The 22,049-nt window shown below is 41.4% G+C and overlaps 1 protein-coding gene across 6 annotated transcripts in view; it reads left to right on the top strand.

Moving 5' to 3' along the window:
* The window catches only part of LOC124151106 (YLP motif-containing protein 1-like), a 60,872-nt gene extending 47,702 nt beyond the window's left edge, over window positions 1-13,170 (top strand). For all 6 annotated transcript variants that reach the window (XM_048403166.1, XM_048403165.1, XM_048403167.1 and 3 more), the window contains 4 exons: window positions 577-625; window positions 2,233-2,348; window positions 2,849-3,005; window positions 11,424-13,170. In XM_048403166.1, the coding sequence (XP_048259123.1) occupies window positions 577-625; window positions 2,233-2,348; window positions 2,849-2,995 (312 nt within the window). In that variant the 3' untranslated portion in view covers window positions 2,996-3,005; window positions 11,424-13,170. The remainder of the gene's footprint in view (window positions 1-576; window positions 626-2,232; window positions 2,349-2,848; window positions 3,006-11,423) is intronic.
* The last annotated feature ends 8,879 nt before the right edge of the window (window positions 13,171-22,049 follow it).

Genomic DNA, 22,049 nt, shown 5'->3' with positions numbered 1-22,049 from the left:
ATTTACTGATACATTCTTCCCTTTTACATATTCCTGGAGTACTGCTACAAGCAGCGTAAAATAATACTCACTCACTCACCTGATGAAACTTATCATTGCATACTGAAAATAATTTGCTTTTTTGTAGTTATGTATAATTTATGTTTATTGAGCATGTTCAGCTTCAGCCAAGAAGGTTTGATATCAGAAAATGTCTTGACGCCAAGACATGGTAGACCTAATATTTAATTTCCAAACATCTTACATAAGTTGTAGATAGAATTTTATAAATATAAAATGTCAGTGCCAGAGAATAATCAATCTTGATTATATGCCGAAACGGATTCCGTTGGTCGTAAAAGGCAAAATAGCGGATCTCTATCCATGATGCAGGCAGGAAAAGACGATCCCATTTTCAGACACCACGGAGACACGCAAGACGGAATTTTGGTTCCAACACAAGATTGTTGTGTGTGGAGTTCACAGAGTTGAGCTGCATTTGACGTATAGTGGATCAGCACACACTGGCTCCTACACTTCTCTCTCTGGTTGTGCGTGTAACTGTAGCTAACCCATGTCCACCTGTCTGTTCTCCAGGTCTACCAGAAGTCCAAATGGGAGATCGAAGCATCAGAGGAACAGTTAGGTGAGTGGTATTGAGAGCAGTGTGTGAGACTGACAGTGTGTATTTTACTCTTGTAATACCCTCAGATGTTGATCAGCAATGCTTTAGATGTCAGTACCTTCATAGAGATTTGTCAACTCGCTTTTTGAACTTTATGCTATGCAGTATTGATTGGCTGCGTACTTAGATGGTTAAAACTGGCAGTCTTCTGGTTCGTACTTGCAGTTTCCTGGTTTGTACTGGCAGTCTTCTGGTTTGTATTGGCAGTGTTCTGGTTCATACTGGCAGTCTGCTGGTTCATACTGGCCGTCTTCTGGTTCATACTGGCAGTCTTCTGATTCATACTGGCAGTTTCCTGGTTTGTACTGGCAGTCTTCTGGTTTATATTGGCAGTCTTCTGGTTTGTATTGGCAGTGTTCTGGTTTGTACTGGCAACCTTCTGGTTCATACTGGCAGTCTTCTGGTTGATACTGGCAGTCTTCTGGTTCGTATTGGCAGTCTTCTGGTTCATACTGGCAGTCTTCTGGTTTGTATTGGCAGTGTTCTGGTTCATACTGGCAGTCTTCTGGTTGATACTGGCAACCTTCTGGTTCATACTGGCAGTCTTCTGGTTCATACTGGCAGTCTTCTGGTTTGTATTGGCAGTGTTCTGGTTCATACTGGCAGTCTTTTGGTTCATACTGGCAGTCTTCTGGTTTATATTGGCAGGCTTCTGGTTCATACTGGCAGTCTTCTGGTTCATACTGGCAGTCTTCTGGTTTATATTGGCAGGCTTCTGGTTCATACTGGCAGTCTTCTTGTTCATACTGGCAGACTTCTGGTTTGTATTGGCAGTCTTCTGGTTCATACTGGCAACCTTCTGGTTCATACTGGCAGTCTTCTGGTTGATACTGGCAGTCTTCTGGTTCATACTGGCAGTCTTCTGGTTCATACTGGCAACCTTCTGGTTCATACTGGCAGTCTTCTGGTTCATACTGGCAACCTTCTGGTTTGTCCTGGCAGTCTTCTGGTTCATACTGGCAGTCTTTTGGTTCATACTGGCATTATTCTGGTTCATACTGGCAGTCTTTTGGTTCATACTGGCAACCTTCTGGTTCATACTGGCAACCTTCTGGTTAACAAATTCATGATCAAAACCCAGGTGTACCTGGATTCACATTGGGACTGGGTAGAGATTTTGGTCTGTTGAACCCTGAGACATCCAAGTATGCTTCTTACTCTGTGGAACCCTGAGACACCCAAGTGTGCTTCTTACCCTGTGGAACCCTGAGACACCCAAGTGTGCTTCTTACTCTGTGGAACCCTGAGACACCCAAGTGTGCTTCTTACTCTGTGGAACCCTGAGACATCCAAGTGTGCTTCTTACTCTGTGGAACCCTGAGACACCCAAGTGTGATCCTTGGTCATGTGCTCATGGGTTTCATCATCAAAACTCTATGTTAATGTATGGGAGTTACTGTCATCTTAGAACTCTGATTACTTTGTGGCCCTGAGTTGTGGGGTTGCTGCCACAAGCTGACACACAGTGATATAATGTTCAATAACTGTTGAAACTGGTGTGACACTGATACACACACTGTGTAATGATGTACAACAGACATACCAACAGTGACCATGTTGTGTTTCAGACAAGCTTGACGGCCTCCGTCTCAACAAGAGGAAGAGGAGTCCGTCTCCCCAGAGTCTAGATGACTATCTACAACTGGACTATTTTAATCGTATGTCCGAACCGGGCAAAAAGAGGGTGAGTGGTTATTCTGAGAAATCTGTGAACAATTTCTTCGACTGCGTGCAACAAATATTGATATTATTCCCGAATATTAATATTGATATTCAATTTATATTTCCTTCTTTTATTGCAAGTATAGATAGATTACATTGTATGAATAAAAAGAAATTAGCACTTCCTACGAATGTCTACTCAGTTGAAGGCGTTTTTTGTAAGGGGAAGTAACTCTTACAAGCTTATCAATAATGGGGACCTGGTTGTTTCATTCAACCTAAACAGACTTATAAATATTGTAAATTTCACTGTTAATTGAAATCATTATTCTGGAAAAGAAACCATGCATGTCGTAAACTGAAAAAGGATTTTTTCCAAACATTCTTCCTTGTTTTGAAATTACATCTCGGTTTTACAATATGTTCCTTGAGAGTAATGACCTCAGCATACAAGTTTAAGTTTGATCTTGTCCTTGATGCATTGTTTGGCGATGTCTATGAGCAAGTTTTCTGCCGTTGCAGGTTCGGTGGGCAGATGTAGAGGAACGTCAGCATCAGAGTCGAAGGCGCGAGATAGGGTTTATCGTTGGCCAGACGCAGCGAGACTGGGAGAGAATCACAGATGATGACTTTGCTCATAGGGCACTGAATCAAACAAAATACTTTTAAGCTGTTAAAGGTAGCTACCCCGATTTCTCATGTTGACATTCATTGAACTGGCTTCCTTCATTGTTGAATATTAAACAAGTACACTGTAACTGATAGTCACAGAAGATGTATATGGTACAGACATTTCGGGACAATCTCAGTGTCCAGGCCATAGGACATTAGAGTAGATGATAAACTATTCACATCAGAAGGAAAGGCCTATACTAAGTGTGTTGGTCGTCCTTCATGTCAGCTGTGATGCCTGGCCGGTGGGCAGTGTTTTAATGTTTGTCCCGAACTAACACTGAAGTATTTCATCCCCTTTCTCTGCGTCAGTGTTGGGACTGGAGTAGGTATAAGTCCGACTTTGTCCACAGGGAGTGAGAGTCTCTACTTGTGTGAGTTTGTGTTGATTTGATTTGATTTAGACTTCATTTATTGACAAAGTCAATAGGATTGGACAAAGGTGTGTCACTTACTTGATCTTCTCCTCACATAAAGTGTACATTTCATGTTAATAATAACATATATTATGCAAATAAAGAGTTTATATGTACAAGAAATGGGCTGGGCAGATGAGGAAATTAGGTTAGGTTGCAGTTGGGATCATTAGGTCTGGGGGACCATGAGTTTGGGGATGATAAAGTTGGTATCATGAGTGGCATGATGAGGTCAGGTGACAATGATGTGGGCCGGCAATGAGGTCAGGTGACAATGATGTGGGCCGGCAATGAGGTCAGGTGACAATGATGTGGGCCGGCAATGAGGTCAGGTGACAATGATGTGGGCCGGCAATGAGGTCAGGTGACAGTGATGTGGGCCGGCAATGAGGTCAGGTGACAATGATGTGGGCCGGCAATGAGGTCAGGTGACAATGATGTGGGCCGGCAATGAGGTCAGGTGACAATGATGTGGGCCGGCAATGAGGTCAGGTGACAGTGATGTGGGCCGGCAATGAGGTCAGGTGACAATGATGTGGGCCGGCAATGAGGTCAGGTGACAATGATGTGGGCCGGCAATGAGGTCAGGTGACAATGATGTGGGCCGGCAATGAGGTCAGGTGACAATGATGTGGGCCGGCAATGAGGTCAGGTGACAATGATGTGGGCCGGCAATGTCAGGTGACAATGATGTGGGCCGGCAATGAGGTCAGGTGACAATGATGTGGGCCGGCAATGAGGTCAGGTGACAATGATGTGGGCCGGCAATGAGGTCAGGTGAAAAGTGACGTGGGCAGTCAACCAATTCTTGGTCATGATATGACCAGAATTATCCTTGGACTGTGTGCACATATTTACGTAATCTTGCAGACCTTTATACGAGCTTAACACCTATGGATATCTTGAAACCATGACAATTTTGCCATGACCACACTAACACCCACATAAAAATGTGGATGTAGTTAAACATATGTGCTGACTTTTTTCCAAATATGAAGTAAAACAGTTCACAGACTTATCGCATAGGTTGTCCATCTTGGATTCATTTTATGTTTCCATCATCATGATGAATCATAATTTAGTTTTTCAGACAGAGATAGCAAATTGTTTTCAATGAGTGACACAACACTTCAATGAACAAGCATTTCTCCTCATTAAAAGTGTAACCTATCCTCAGTGTCAGCGTGGAACTGCCAACATCATAATTATGAGTGGTGATAAAGGGACATGGAATTATCTGTAGAACTTTGGGTATCTCTAAAGGCTGGGTGTATCAACAGCTTGTGTTTCACAGATCCACTCCGCTGATGCTATCCAGGGCTATTTGCATGCAATTGGAGCCCAACTTTCCCCCACATATCTAACAAGGCTAATGGTCAATTGTATTAGGGGTCTTCAAGACGCTCACAGATAACATGCACAAGAGGCTTTTGTGGGTAGAACCAGTGGTGTTTTATGAATACCCTTGTTTTAGTTTGTTTAACTGGCGAATATATTTTCTTTTTTTAATAAAGGATTCACTGACAAAATACCAATATTTCACCATTTTTTTAACAGTGAGTCATGATGTTTGTAGACTTTAATCAACAAAATGTTGTTGTTTTTTGTTTAAAAACAAATTCTTTTGCCCTTTCATGTTGTCTTGCCCACATGTTGTATGTGGATATAATTTTAATGAAATGATTTACCTCGGGAATATAATTTGTGAACATTTGCTGGACTGAGTTATACATCAGCTCAAGGCTTGACCAAGTGATGGTTGTGACTGAACTGAGAAGGTCATTGTTCCCCTGCCTCTCAATCACACTTCTCCCTGTTCTCTACATCTTCAGAGAGATCAGTCACCTTCATCAGATGTAGATATACTTACATCAATACCCCACCCTCATCTCAGGCTTAGTCTGCAAAACGTGATAACATGCTTACAATTGTGGCCAGGGATTTACCTTGGCCTTTCTGTTCCAGGAGATTTTAGGTCATGCTTGTGGAGGTCCTGAAGTGGTAGTCCCATAGTGGTCCCATAGTGGTCCCATATTGGGGGTGCCAAAGTGGGGCTCCCAAAGTGGGGGTCCCATAGAGGGGTGCCAAAATGGGGCTCCCATAGAGGGGTGCCAAAGTGGAGGTCCCAAAGTGGGGGTCCCATAGTAGGGGTCCCATAGTGGGGGTGCCAAAATGGGGGTGCCAAAGTGGAGGTCCCAAAGTTGGGGTCCCATAGAGGGGATGCCAAAGTGGGGCTCCCAAAGTGAAGGGCCAAAAGTGGAGGTGCCAAAGTGGGGGCCCCAGGGTGACGACTGTACACAAATAAAGACTTATTATACAGATGAGCTTTTCCTTGTTTGAAACAAAATTTTGCAACTGAGTGAAGAAAATCAGAAATGAACAGTAAAGTGTGTGTGTGCATGCTACACTGGCTCATATTGAATCTGTTTTAAAGATGTGCTTGTTCATTGTTAAAGTGTATATATTCCCTGAAACATCACATGCAAGGATGTACTTGTTCATTGTTAAAGTGTATATTCCCTGAAACATCACATACAAGGATGTGCTTTTCCTTCGTTAACGTGTATATTCCCTGAAACATCCCATTCAAGGATGTGCTTGTTCATTGTTAAAGTGCATATACCCTGAAACATCCCATTCAAGGATGTGCTTGTTCATTGTTAAAGTGCATATACCCTGAAACATCCCATTCAAGGATGTGCTTGTTCATTGTTAAAGTGCATATGCCCTGAAACATCACATTCAAGGATGTGCTTGTCCATTGTTAAAGTGCATATACTCTGAAACATGACCTTCAAGGATGTGCTTGTTCATTGTTAAAGTGTATATTCCCTGAAACATCACATACAAGGATGTGCTTGTCCATTGTTAAAGTGTATATACCCTGAAACATCACATACAAGGATGTGCTTGTCCATTGTTAAAGTGCATATACCCTGAAACATCACATTCAAGTATGTGCTTGTCCTTCGTTAAAGTGTATATTCCCTGAAACATCACATTCAAGTATGTGCTTGTCCTTTGTTAAAGTGCAAGAGTATGTTCCTTCACCGACATGGTATCCCGACCTCCACTGAAACATCACCAAGTTTGGTGTGTTTGAGCACAGCAGCGGTCCTTGTTATCCCGACCCCTGTATCAGAATGTATACACATCACACATTCATCACTCAACAGCGCTTATGTGTTTTATCTAGCATGTGAAACAGTCACCTTTAAAGACAGATAGCACTAGTTGTCTGAAGCATGTGTTAAACAAGCAGGTTGATCTCATGCAGCTCTAGATGCATATCCCTGTTATCACGCTTTTCCCTGCCATTTGGACGTTACGTCACAATAACAACAGTGTTCATGTTACCCTTTGATAAAGATAACATTGGCACAATGTTCAACACACACGTCTATGTTAAAACGCAATGATCTTTATTGGGTTTTTTTGTGAAATTTTGTTTGACCTATTTTTCGATCTTTCAGAAGGAATATGAATGTTTTAACTGAGATGCGGACAGTGAGGGCATATCCAAATGGGAAAGCTTTGGGGATATTTTCATGCTCATGTCTCAGCGCGAGATGACACTGGGTCTAGTGTCACGCTATTGTTTACACCTCATGCAATTAATGAGCCTTTGCCTGGCCTGCATGCAGATTCCCTGCATGATAAGGCAGCCAAGTTTATGTTCAACCAATTTGAAGGGAATCCTAGGTCACATCATTCCGAAATTCCCTCATATTTTCTCATGATAATCAGTATTTATATAAACCTGACATATTGTGTCTATTTCTATAAAGTGTTTAAAAGTGTAAATGGCCTCTCTAAAGTTGTCGCTATCTTGTTATACGTAAGTGTTTAAACACGTGTGTCAGCATGCGAAGACACCACCCACATTGTATATCCAGCCAGGGTTACTAGCGAGTGTGGAGGCGGCAGATAGCTTCTTGTCACTCACACAGCCAGCGCTATCACCTACTACAAAGATGCTGTAGGAGACAGTATTTGAAAATGTTGGTGTGCGGTTACTTATGTTGCACTTCCAAACGTAAACATTGATAGAGATGCCACTTTTCTAAAACCACAATTTCCTGGAGTCATATGTACAAGAGTGGCCCACGAAGCTATCTGCAAGGTGAGCTAAGCAATTGCGAGCTGGTGATACAATCGAGGCTTTATCCTACATCCCTCCCTCCCTCGGATTCTTACCTCCCTCCCTCCCTCCCTCTCTCGGGATCTTACCTCCCCTGCCTCTGCCAGCCCTGCGTTTGTTGAAGCGACGATGGATGTGAACCAGCATGCTCTTTTACGCTTAATATATTGGATAAATCCAAGTGCCAAGGTGGACCACCCAAATAAATTTCTCAATTAAATGGATTTTTTCCCATCCAATGAAGGATTGTGAAATGAGAAATTTCAAATGTGTTTGCATGTGGCAGAGAATGTATGAGTGAGTTAGTCATCGGCAGATATCAGCGGATCTGCCGCTGGAATTGGCCCTTCACTACATAAAGCTAAGCAGATTGGGTTGAAATCAGTCTCTATTACCATTAATGTGATGTGAGATGGGTTGATAGCCCTAGCTACATGGCTTCTATATACACAGCGCCCCTATCTCACAAACCTCGGAGTATTTTGGAAGAAACAATCTGTGCAGACCTCCATAAATTAGACATCTTTTCAAACAGAGAGTGGGCCAAGTTGGTTGCCATTGGGTTCCCACTTGTAATTAGAGTGGTGTAACTAAGTCAAGAGGTATCGAGGACACTGGGGACTGTTTAATTGGGCACTCGGACTGCTGCATACACATTTCTGCTGATTGTAAATTGGATCTGGATAGCTTGGAGCACTGACAAGCTTTTTAACAAGTTAAACCAACCTGTCATTTGACTTGGTTGCTCTTTTGCTATACCATTTTTATCTCAATATATATTTTGTAAAAAGAAAATAACTGAAAAATTTGTGGATTAATTTTTTTCAGATAATATAAGTGTTATCTATGTGTTTTGTAATGATGATGATGATGATGATGATATATAAAAAAACTGCCAGGATCGGCCAAACACTCTTTGCTTCATATTTTATTTTAATCTGTACATAATAATGATAATAATAGAATAATAATAATAATAATAATAATAATATTAATATGGATGACACCCTTTAGACCTGTGAACAGAACATTCTCAGCGGAATCGTCCAGATGGATACATTTCCTGAGCAGTGAATCATGGGTAGTTGTGTCCACATTATCATATATAAATACTCACAACAGTTATCGTGCAGTGTCAGAGTTTCCGGACAAATGGGGTTTCACATTACTCCATGTTAAGAAAAGAAGCAGGTCAAGTAATCAAATAATTCGTGTAAATCGGGTGCATGTCCTGAAGGTGCCTTTACTTGAATTCAAAACGTATAGCAATCTCATTAAAATCAGATCTTCTCGCTGCCGCTAAACAAAGATCTGAGGACATCCCATTACGGGTCACGTCAGACGGACCTTTTGCAAACTCTGACCGACCAATGGAATTACTGTCAAGAAGTCGACATTAGCCAATCAGGAGGCAGCTTTCTCATGCTTTACGGCACTAATTTCAAATTGGCGACTACGCTTCAAAACATATTTTGACAAATTCTCGCTTAAATATTTGCGGAATACCCTGTTTTAATGTTTTCAAGGCTGCACGATTAGAAATCACATTCCGACTGTCACTTTCATGATCTGGTAAGCGACGCTCTGATTGGTCAGATGAAAGGTCGTTCTGACGTGACCCCTAATGGGATGTCCACAGATCTTTGTTTAGCGGAAGCGAGAACTAAGATCTGATTTTAATGAGATTGAAATGTGTAGTTTCCCTATACATGCCAGGCATTATTCATAACAACAAGCACCTTCCACCACACCTGTACAATTAATGCATAATTACTAAGTCACTCTCAGTCTAGTAAGTGGGAAATTCCCACTTTATCAAGCACAAGAATTAATGAGTTTGTAACCAAAGCATGCGTCCTCTGACATAGCGGTCTCCATCGGTCTTCTCAAGTCTAGCCTGCAGAAACTCAAAGCCGCAGATTGTGGAGACGACCTCATGAGTAATACCACTTGAATTTATAGGCACACAGCTACTTACAAAGCTCTTTGCAGGGTTTGGTGTTTCCCAGCAAGTCACAGGTCCTATATTTCATTCTAGTGTTTACATATGTAAGTAGGTAGGTGGAGGGGCTGTGCCTGTGATGTTGGGAGCTTATCCTGTGGAAGTTGATACTTCTATCTGCTGATGTCAAGACGATTGCCCACAACATTAATTGATTATAAGAAAGTGCCGAGGACCCATTATGAAGAGATGGGATGTTTGTGGCTATGTGGTTTTATTCCCTCCTCTTTGATGTTCATCTGTATCGCTCACATGTCTACACTGGAGGTTATCACCAAATTAGCTTTTTGAGAATGCAATTACAATTTTTATTAAGGAAGCTTGACTTTTACTTCTCTTTTCTTTCATTAGCTATAGTATCTTTTAGATAGATGTTTTACTTTGTTCCCATGTGACCATGTAAGAAGTCTTTGTCCTTATGCTAGATGCTTTTAACAACTGGAAGAAACTAAGGTCTTGTTTTAGTTAACAGTAGAGATAGAGCAATGATAAAACTAGAAATAAATAGGTCTGTTTTGAGATGGAAGATGGAATATTGGACATTCCATTACACATTGCAATGGTGGAGACCCATGAGTGAGTGCGTGAATATGGTTTTACGCCGCTTTCAGCAATATTCCAGCAATATCAAGGCGGGGGACACCAGAAATGGGCTTCACACATTGTACCCATGTCGGGAATCGAACCCGGGTCTTCGGCGTGACGAGCGAACGCTTTAACCACTAGGCTACCCGACCGCCCCTGGAGACCCATGAAGATCGGGGGGTAGAATAGGTCTTCAGCAACCCATGCTTGTCGTAAGAGGCGACTGACGGGATTGGTTGGTCAGGCTCGCTGACTTGGTTGATGCATGTCATCGATCCCAATTGCGTGGATCGTATTCATGATATTAATTACTGGATTGTCTGGTCCAGACTCAATTATTTACAGACTGCTGTCATATAGCTGGAATATTGCTGAGTGTGGTGTTAAACAACAAACCAACCAAACAATGATGGAAGTACAATGTGGTCTGATATGAAACATTTCAACTCTGCATCAGGGTCTTCAAATTGAACATGAATATTCTTGAACACTGATGAATGTCATTGTATCCCCATTCCGTGGAATGATGCTGATGATATCAACCACTGGATTGTCTGGTCTAACTCTTTTTTTACTGATCGCCTTCATATATCTGGATTATTGCTGAGTGGTGTTAAATCACAAACAAACAAACTTGGCTTACCGTATCATAACCTGGATGTCACTTGGGAAGTGAGGAGAATAATTAGTCTCCAGCATCCAATTCTTGTTAGTGACCCGTGAAGATCCGGGTAAGAATAGGTCTTCAGCAACCAAAGCTTGCCGTAAAAAGTGACTGTGCTTGTCGTACAAGGCAAATAACGGTATAGGGTGGTCAGGCTCACTGATTTGGTTGATGCATGTCATCAAATGCCAATTGCGTGGATCGATGCTCATGATGTCGGTCGCTGGATTGTCTGGTCCGAACGGTGTTATTTACAGGTCATCATCATATAGCTGGAATATTGCTGAGTGTGGTGTTAAATAACAAACAAACAAACCAAAAGACATGGATCTAGTGGACAGGCTATGTGACTTGGCTGATAGTGTCCTATTGTTCATGCCATCAGGCACTCGTTTGTCCATTCATGATTATTCATAATATTGTTGAGATATTGCTGACTGTGGTGAACAAAAACTCATAATCTCCCATGTAGCATTCCTATTGCTAGGTTTCTGTTCTGTAAATGAGTGTTACCAGTGATGGATTACAATATGATATCAAGTCATCTATGTTCAAGGGAAGGTTGTTCAAAGTCAGACTAAGTCACTGATATTGTGTGTCTTGCTAATCTTTTGCAGAGAAGTCTTCCTGGCTGAGCTTGTTCAGTGTGAGAGATGGACTGTGGGTGAATCAACAGCATATGAGAGACCCGTCAGCATCTCTGGAAAACATCCAAGACAACATCATGAGGTCTTGACAATACTTGTGGAGGATGGAAGAAGAATGTTGATCAATAGGAACAGACTCCTGATTTCCCCATGGGGGTGAGGTCAACAAAAAGGTCACAAGATCTCTGGGCATTTGCATTTGCAGAGGACTTCCAACAGAGCCACCAATACAGCGACAGTGCCGTGTGGACGAGAACAGCCTACAAGCCTTCCTGGGAATGGTCATCTGCTCTTCTGTTGACAAGCTTTAGTATTCAGCCATGTTGATAGGATGAGGAAATTTCAAGGCCATGTTCCCACCACATGATCCTGCTATATTATGGCAAAGATTTGTATGTCCATGAGCTGATCCTCCAGAAGCATGGCAGAGCTTCTGATGGAAGACACACATATTTACAACCATGAGCCATCTCTGTATTGGTTTACACAAATACAAAATAGATTTTAGTTCATGTGGTCAAAGATGTCATTTCTTGTTTTAAGATGAATAAAGTTTAAGATATGTTTGAATGAGTGCATGCTTTGTAAATACTGAGTGCATGATTTCTTTCACCATGGATGTACACTTCCTCTCACGATCTTGCAGCCTCATCATGAGGCTCCCCAGAAGAGAACAGCCTTGCTTTTGCATTAAAGCTTGTAGATTTGTTGTTGTACTGTAGTCTGTTTTTATGTTGCTGCTGCAGCTGTTGTGTATGGTCATTGTTGTGCAGTAAAGAAGAACCATTTGATTGTCACGGCCATCAGAGGGCATCCAGGAGTGACCACCAGGCTTGACACAACAGTCTTGAGGAGATGCCGACCAGGATATTGTAACAGTTCAGAACAACATATATTCACTGTTCCGTTGTACATGGTGTGTTGTAAATATTTTTTCTTTAAGGTTTCATCATTCTTTGAGCTTGAAGAATGTCTCATGATTTTTATGTGTCCACATCTTTATAAAAATTGCCCCAACTTGTAAATACCGCATGTAATTGGAAGGTCTTGTCTTGTGCTACGTACACTGCTGACAATGTGGGAACATCTGCAGTTGACATGATTTGTGACCGTGAAAACCCCTAATTGACATGCATGTATGTTTTAAGTAATACCCGTATGGCCTGTCACACAGGAATGGGTCTTTTTAACATTTCCTTAGTGTTTTAATGTAAGATTACAATTTGGTGTAAGTATAATACTTTTACATGCAGATTAATAGCTTGCTCTAACCACCTTCACTCAATTTCATCAGGAGGAAGTCCCAGGTTTGAAGGGTACAATGTGTGAAGCCCTTTTGTGATATTGCTAGAATATTGCTGAAAGAAGGTGTAAAATTATGTTTACTCATACAGAACATACCTGAATAGAATACTTTTCATTAGGTCCACGTAGAAGTGATCATATATAGTATTTGTCAGTGTTTTGAAGTACAGTATTTTCCCAGCCACCACGTGTGTGTGTGTGTGTATATACAGACGAGTGATGCAGCTGTTGAAGTATCTAGGACTGGTGGATATCATCCTGTAGTGATTACATAAACAAGGAATATCAGATGTCTGCATTAGGAATTCGTTCATGCTTGTTGTTTTATAACTGTGTCACTTTTATGTTTTTCATGTTAATTCGTCGCCAAATTGTAGTCATTCGTCTGGTCAATAAACATGTATTGAAAGAACGGTAGAATTGTTGATATAAAGTTTCAGGAATCACAGAGGACCCTTCCAGCATCTGCACGTGTAAGTATTGTATGCATGGCACCTGTGGTCAATCCAGGTTCCAGATAGGTAGCTCAATCAGAATTGCAGCTCATGTAAATAGGATGACATGGCCATTTAGTTCGCTATGCTGAATTGAGTAGCAAGGTTGGTTTTGTTACCCTACCGGTTGGAACATCCCTCAGTACTGAACTCAAGATCTTTACTTCAGAGGTGCTAGAACTCTCTGGTCAAGTATTACTTGAAAAGTTTGTTTTATTGCACTGTCATATTTAATATTGTCTGAAAGTTAAGGCTTCTGTACTCTCGGTTTATATGTAGTATATATGTGTGCGCACACCATGCGGTTTTCTGCGACCGTTAGAACCGAGCTTCGCGTACACCGGTATCATCCGAACTTGGCTTGGAATGTGCATCGTGTTGCACAAAGGTGTTCTATCAGCAATGTATATGCTTTCAGTTATCAACTAATGCCATCTTTATCCCGAATGCTGTACTACATACACCTATGTATGCACCTTGACACTTATATTTTGATGTCTGTATCTGATATTGTCCTTGGTTGGAACAATCAGTTACGATGCACCGATAGTGAAATATCAGTGAAACGAATATCTTTGTTCTTTGATGATTCGCAGTCCACTTGCCGCCTTCTCTTGAATCCTGACCTGAATCGCTCTCTTGAAGACACGCGTATCAACAGGACAATCTCGTAATTTCGAATTCCCAAGACAATCGGACAGATGAGTTTGTTAACCTTCAAAGCCAACGTACACTCGCATAATTTGTGTATGGGAGAAGTCCAAAGGATTATGCTGGTCATTGTTCAATGCATGTTGGTTTAGGTACTGGACGCGACAAACTGGATTCAACATTGCGACTGCCGTAATCATAGACTGTGGTTAAGGTGGTCAATAAGAACACCGTCACGACCTGCAGTGACCCATTGTACTCGATTAGTCAGATTAGTTAACAACATTGTTGCATTTCTTATGGGGGGCTTTATTTGAAATAGTTTTCTTGAGTCTGAAAGTGTCCACAACTTCGCCACGCAACGCTGCAAGTTGCAGCGGAGGGATCATCACCCGTTTAATAATTCCAGCATGGTAGGGAGAGAGAAGGGAAGATGAGCACCACGAAAGAATATACAGATGCTGTCCACAACCTGGCACTGAACAAATTGGCGCAGTACACTCCATGAGTTAGAGGATACAACACATTCGTCACCAATCGCCTCTTTCCGTAACCTGCAAGAAGACTCGTCCCCCTATCGATGAATGTTATGTGCGAAAATACGACAAACCAATCCGAATGCGCGTATGATTTCAAGTTCTTCGTCAAAGAATCCCTCAGAAATATTTTTTGATTTTACATATGCCTTGCATCTCAAACTATACCCAAGGCACAGTTAAATGTGTTCAATCTTACTGTATAATTCCGCATGTCCCGACGTGCTTTAAATAGCATCTGAAATATATATAATATATGGGTAAATACATGTGAACCATTACGCCACGAGTTGACAATTATTTTAGGTATGCCCGTTTGCGCGAAGACGGAACCCAGTCGCAAAAATGGCCACGAGAGGGGCACGAGTCGCTACTCGGCTTGTCCCGGAGTTGGTCACGAATGGATACAACAGGCTATTCATATGGGACAACAGAAACAATCCTTCATGAACAGCTACATGTGTCAAAGGTCTGTACCCAATGGGTTCCTAGAATGTTGGGGGCACGGTTGGCCCAGTCGTAAATGTCGCTGTAATTCACTTTGCAGAGTTGCGTTCCTTGGGCGCGCCAGAAACCTGTGGCCGTGGGTTCGAATCCCAGTTCGCCTCGATTACGTTTCTAGGTGTGTAAGCATCACACCTGTGTTCGTGCGTTTCACTTAAGTGACCAGATACAATCGAAACCCAGAAGATTTCATTTCAGGCTTGTGACAGGTGGTGAGACCTGGATCCATCACTCTGGTTCCGGGAGCAAACAAGAATCCATGGAGTGGAAGCGCTTGGGATTTCCCAAACCAAAATGTTTAAAGCAACAGGATCCACTATCAAACTTATGGTCACCTTCCTTTTTAACAGCAAATTATACACATCGACCATTTAACACCGTGCGAGAAATGGTTGATATTATGCCAGATTGTGCGAGTCCACTACCAAAGAGAAGAGTCGCGTCGAACTTTACCGGTGTATTCTCCAACAGGACAGGGCTCCAGTTCTTACCAGTCATGCTGCGATGTCTTTTCTATGGGAATGTGGACACGAGCTTCTATCCTATCCACTTTATTCACCAGGTCTAGTCTTTAGTGACAACCACCTCATTTCAAATTTGAAAAAAAACAACACATGCATCGTCAGAGATTTAACAAGGACCAAGACAGGCCATTTACAGGTCTAGGATGTCCAGGAACCCACTGTTTGAACTATGCACGCACATCGGCTCATCCACGTGTAGTATGTAGGTAGACATGGTCGCCCACGTATTGTCGTGTACACCATACCACGTCTGTCGGTCCTGAGTCGTCAGTCTGTCCTTGATCTTTGTTTGAATAGCCACTCACACTGTGGCAATGATGCCCACTGTTGCACATGACCAACAACACGCGCTGTTATTATTATTATATTATATTATTATATATTACTGTTGTTGCTGTTGCACGGGAAAAGATAGACTGACATTTAGTTCCAGAAATAAAGTTATCTTATTAAATAATATATCTACAAAATAAAAATAATAAAATCCAAATGGAGCCCGGAACAATCCTTAATTTCCTGGAGCTGAGGCAATCTAGACTTGCGACATCATTCTAGACTTGAGTTGGACTCCTTTTTATTTTTTTTTCTCTTGGGCCTGAGAGACAGACAAGGGAAAAGACTATGCTCCAATTTTTTAACAGGAATACATGTTATTTTCGACGTGCTTGATAACGCAATTTAGATGTGTCGGTTTCGGATGCGAGTAAACAAGAATTTGTTAAATAAACGCTTGATCTAACGGGAATGTTGTGTCCTTTATTTCCGTTTTTCTTTGCTACTACATGACTTCATAGAAATACATGCATTTGAGAAAACACAATCAACATCTTGGTTTGATGCCCATGCACTTTGCACTGCACTGTTGATTTGCTTGAAACCGAAACGAGTTGTTGGCTACATACTGAGGTAAGTATCGATCAACGTGTACATACCTTCCTGTTGACATGTCCATTACGTTCATCAAGTAGCATATAAAAAACCCAAAACCTTTTGAAATATTTTGGTGGGCTGGGGCAGCTACACGCCGCCCTCTGGTTTCTTTCTTGGTCAGAGAAGGCCAAGGTGCGTTTTCATTTTGATTTTCATGATTTTTATGTCTGCGTACGTGTGGGTTTCCTGCAAGACACATTACTTTTATCACCAACCCTACTGCTGGACTTACATACAGTCCCTCAACCCACCTGCTGGACTTACATACAGTCCCTCAACCCACCTGCTGGACTGACATACAGTCCCTCAACCCACCTGCTGGACGTACATAGTCCCCCAACCCACCTGCTGGACTGACATACAGTCCCTCAACACACCTGCTGGACTGACATACAGTCCCTCAACCCACCTGCTGGACTTACATACAGTCCCTCAACCCACCTGCTGGACTGACATACAGTCCCTCAACCCACCTGCTGGACTGACATACAGTCCCTCAACCCACCTGCTGGACGTACATAGTCCCCCAACCCACCTGCTGGACTGACATACAGTCCCTCAACCCACCTGCTGGACTGACATACAGTCCCTCAACCCACCTGCTGGACTGACATACAGTCCCTCAACCCACCTGCTGGACTTACATACAGTCCCTCAACCCACCTGCTGGACTGACATACAGTCCCTCAACCCACCTGCTGAACTGTGTCCATACAAAAGACTTTGGCATAAACAGTACTGGTAGTGCAAAAGAACTGACACCAAGTCAATGATCAATTGCAAGCAGAAACAAAAAATAACATTTCTTGCAACCGAGATAAATTCACCCCGCTGTGCATAGTTGCTTCCCTTATTCATGACTGGATCCAATGGTTTTGGGTTCCCCATGCACATGTATTTTGCTTCTTTGCTCGCGGATTTCAATACAGTGTGGGGGAATTGTTATTTTAAGAATCGATATCTTTATAAACACTCACTGACTGAAAGTCAAGAGCGCTTATGTCGTATCGCGTTGTCCGTCAGTCAGTCGTTAAATTTACATTTTCGACATCTCTGAAACTATAAGGCCTATGAAACTGACACTGCATGAATATAGCTATGGTGTTTCTGAAACGGGCATACAGAATTTCGACTGACGGCCACATTGACAATGTCATTTTTTATTTATTTATTTATTTATTTTTTTAATCAAGATTTGAACATCACTTAGCCAGCCCCGTTTTTCTAGTTCTGCATTTTGGAAACCTGCTCTGGAACGACAAGGCCCATGGAGTGGAAACTCAAAATGTGCTGACAGAATCCCAATCCGACTTGAAACATGGCTAAAATATTGAAACAGTCATTTTAGCCTATTACACAGCCATTCCTCCATGTGTGATTATTTTATTATTTGGTCAAAATATTGAAACTGTCATTTTAGCCTACTACACAGCCATTCCTACATGTGTGATTATTTTATTATTTGGTCACGAGCTTGTGACCGACACATTCCCCCGTATTTCTGGTGTAATTGCATTTTGTACATCACTGAACTTACAATGGAGCTGAAACTTTATATGAATGATCCCAGCTGTGGTGTCTCTAGAATCGCACTCAGAAATCCACTTCAACTTCATAAATCAGGTGAGCTACAAAGCCGTGTGGCTCTATTTTTTTGTGTTTTTGAATTATTACGCAGACTTTGAAGTTACTTTTGTTGTATTTATTTTAAAGAATTGACTTCAATATGTTTCTCGCGTTTTTTGGAGCTATGAACGTATAAACTCCTGAGCACACTTTGCGTAACGAATTTACCCCTACCCCCACCCTTCCCAGAAAGCTGTGCACCACACCTCACCATTTTCCCGAAAGTTATATTTCCGCGCTTGACAATGCTTTCTTAAACAACACCAGCTTAATCGTTTTATTCTTTGTTGGTCAAAATGTAAAGTGTCACATTTGCAGATTTCTCCTTAAAATATAAGGGATGTTTACACTGCTTATTACTCCGAACTTCTTGCCACGGGAAGTGACGTCATGCCACGTTCAATGCCTGACAATACTTGAGGAAACAAGATTATATAGATATCAACTACTCAAGCAAATAGCCCCACTAACTTGAACTGCGACTTGATGGCAGGCAATACAATTCCAGATAATGAGAGTGATATCGACACCGAATCCCAGCTAATTTTGCCACATGTTTAGCCTGGTGGCGAGGAAATGCCCATAACGACAACCGTAAAGTAAACCGTCAGCCATTTTGTTTATGCGTGGAGCTCATTGGCCGAAACCCATAACACTCACCGCGGGTATTTGAGAGCTGATTGGCACAGTGTTAAAGAGAAGTTTGATGGAGTTTAGAATTGTTTCCTGCGAGTATTGTCTTGAAAGGAATCACATGGCGAGGAGGGAAGTGTCTAGATGGAAGAAGACAGGTTTATAAATCGCAAGATCGTTTCTCACATCGTTGGCCCATTCCTTCCTGACTATGTGTCGGATATCAAAGATGGCCTCGCTGAGTTGCTGGTTGTTCTGACATTTTAACTCATTTCCTTCAGACACATATTTTTTTTTATTCAGGAATAAATATTAAGAATATTTTTTTAGATGTATACACACAGTAACTATATTGTCCCTTTCGCTACTGAAAAAATGAAGCCATTGTATGACCTTTCTATTCAAACGAATCACATTATTTTCAAGAACTCGGGAAGTTAGAAATGGCATTGTCGTACCTATCAAACAAGGGTTAAAATGGTGACTTGTTCTATTTCGATTTAAAAAAATCCCCATGCATGTATTATAATACGGTAGCGCAAACTTGCACTAAAGAAATTAATTGTTTCCATGAGACGGGATGGGATGTGTTAAAAGATGTGTTAAAAGAGTCTTACCATTCAGGACCAGTCATTGTGGATATGACATATCAGTTCTTTTCATATCTACGAAAAGTCGAAGTAAGTGTAACATGTTTGATTTTTATTTGGGATTTTTCAGGTCTACGAAAATTGTATGTCAGTAACCCACACAATGAAAAACACCTGTCCGGTTGACAAAACAACGTGTATTTTTTATTAGGACGTATAACCATGGGCTATTACATGATGTTCTACTGATTAATGATTTAAACATGTCACAACCCTCTATTCCTTCCCAATTTACAGTTCCACAAAGTGGGGCTTTGATAATGCATGGTAGCACAGCTTCAGATCACTTGGCTATTCGTGTGGGAGTGGGCGGATTGCATGTAAATAAAATCTGACACCTATAATTAATTCTCAAGCGAATCAAGTGATCCTTCTGCCTGTGCTGTAAATAACAGGCCTTTGTTTACAATATGCAGCGTTTAGCGACTTCCTCAATGCAGCCGGATGAGTGATATTCCGTCAACCTATTCAACACGTTCTGTGAACTACGGGCTTCCTGAAAGACGGAACAACATCAATGGAAATCGAAATGCTTCACGTCACAGAGCTTAAATACTAATGAACACTCGTCCCACAGAATTATCCGTACTTGATGATTGTTGTTTGAAGGTGGAATTGTTATCTTCACATTCAAGCGAGCGCAGTTGGAAGCTGATGACGGACCTTTGACGGCGAGGATCCACCGTGTATCACTCCGCCAGGGTGATAAGGCCAACGGGGGCCATTTTGTCCCAGGATTGTTTTGTTGATTCCTTTTGTTTTTATTTGTTTAAATAAAGAGGTTATACACACATAAATAAAATGCATGTTTACATATGTAACTCTGTTGTTGTTTGTGGCGCCTTTTCTTGACATGAATCAGGACTCATTAAAATACGTCTGTGACGTCATTTTATTGTTCCACGCTCCATTATTTTTAAGGAATGGAGAGTTGTTTTGTCAGTTATACATTATTTTGAAACAACATTTCAAATACCGTATTCGACGTAATAAGCGCCCCGCTCTAATAAACGCCCACGGCGATATTTGCTTATATATTGGCTAGTGAACAATCCCAATTAGCACCCCTTCCGATTGATTAATGTACACAAGACTTATTTATTCGCGTATAATACGCACTCGTGTGTTATATGCGCCCTTAATTATGGGCAATTAAATTCGGGAAAAATATATCTGTCGTACATAAACATTTCAGGCTGTCAGCATAAACCACGAAATTTATATTTCAACTCAACTATTTTTCACCAAAATAATATTCTAATTTTGAGAGCGCCCTGGGCGCTTATTAAGTCGAATACGGTAATGTGCGCTTGGAATAAAGGGAACTATATTGTTTATATTTTGACAAGTGAATGATTTCAAATTTTGTCCGAAAACATTTGCCGCATGCGGGGTTCGAACCCACATCGTTTGATTTGACAACGTCTCATTGTCGACCTCAACTACGTCGACACATGACGGTATGGTGTTAAATTATCTGTTTAATATTTTGGTACACCGGCAACAGTGGCAGAGAACGTATTCCGCGTGCATCACGCAAGGGCGATTCACACAGTTCAAATAGTCTACAAATAGATCTGGTTCAGAAGAGAATGTTTTGACAAAGTATAAAAGGGGCTGTGTTTTAACCAGGGGAATATCGTCATAACTCTCCATTCCTTTAAAAAAATGGCCTCGGCTCCTTCGGAGAGTTCCTCGGACATTCCTTCATAAAACCAAGGCAGCATTTTTTAAATTTTAACAGTAAAAGACGGCCATAATATTTCCCAGTGAAACAAAAGTTGAAAGCCTCCCACATCTGTTTGCAAGACAACCGATTAATGGGCTACATTATGATAAAACCCGACCACCAGGAGCGTTTCTATGAATTTGTCACATTTTGGTTTGGAATGTTTCTTTACAATGACGGAGATATCATATACGCTAGCGACGGAGGTATAGTATATGTAAAAAAAATTCTCTATCTTATCTTAATGACGGGTGTGTTTTACAGCACACCCTTCTCGTTTCAACATACTATAGGTTATATATGGCCAGGAGCTCCACGTCCCAGCTGAAAACGGTAACAGACTGATGCCAATCCTATTTTTTTCTGTTATTTATATACGGCCTGAAAGCTGTTTGAATTTATGTGTTTGTGTATAAAAACCAAACTAACTGTGATATCAAACACATTCTTATATGCGATCTTTCGGATTTCTTACCGGTTTTAATATATACTAAATTCTGTGAATATGTTGCTCAAAAAGAAAACTGACAGCCCAGACGAGCTTTAAAGGTCCATGTACCGTTCCTTAATTCCATATTGAAATTGTATGTGTCATGGATCGGGTATCTGTCTAGTCCTGCACCATGACTGTGGAATTTATATTTTTTAACTAAAGCCTAGGCAAGTCTAGATCGAAAACAGCAGAAGAGGAAAGGTTCTTCCGAAGAGATTTCTTAAAAATATTTTAAAACATGTTTTCATTGACTAAGTGTTAGTCTAGTATCAGACTAACGTTTGCAATTGTTTCACATCCAGAAACCACAAGAAATCTAACAATACCTTAGGACGCTGAGAACCCACAACGAATGGCAGAATAGGGCAGGACACGAGGTCCCGTTTCGTGAACACTAGATGTCATCACATGATTCATGATCGTGTAAGCTTTATATGTATTTTTTTTTAGGGGGTGTGGGGGGGGTGTCTGCTTTTGGCAGAGATGAGAAGTAATAGCTTTCTGAGGGGGCACGGGTGGCC

The sequence above is a fragment of the Haliotis rufescens genome, unplaced genomic scaffold, assembly GCF_023055435.1.
Source record: "Haliotis rufescens isolate VD_foot unplaced genomic scaffold, xgHalRufe1.0.p SCAF_3, whole genome shotgun sequence".
Classification (NCBI taxonomy): Eukaryota; Metazoa; Mollusca; class Gastropoda; order Lepetellida; family Haliotidae; genus Haliotis; species Haliotis rufescens.
Note: the sequence above shows the minus strand (reverse complement) of the source record. Positions and strands in the feature narration are given on the sequence as shown.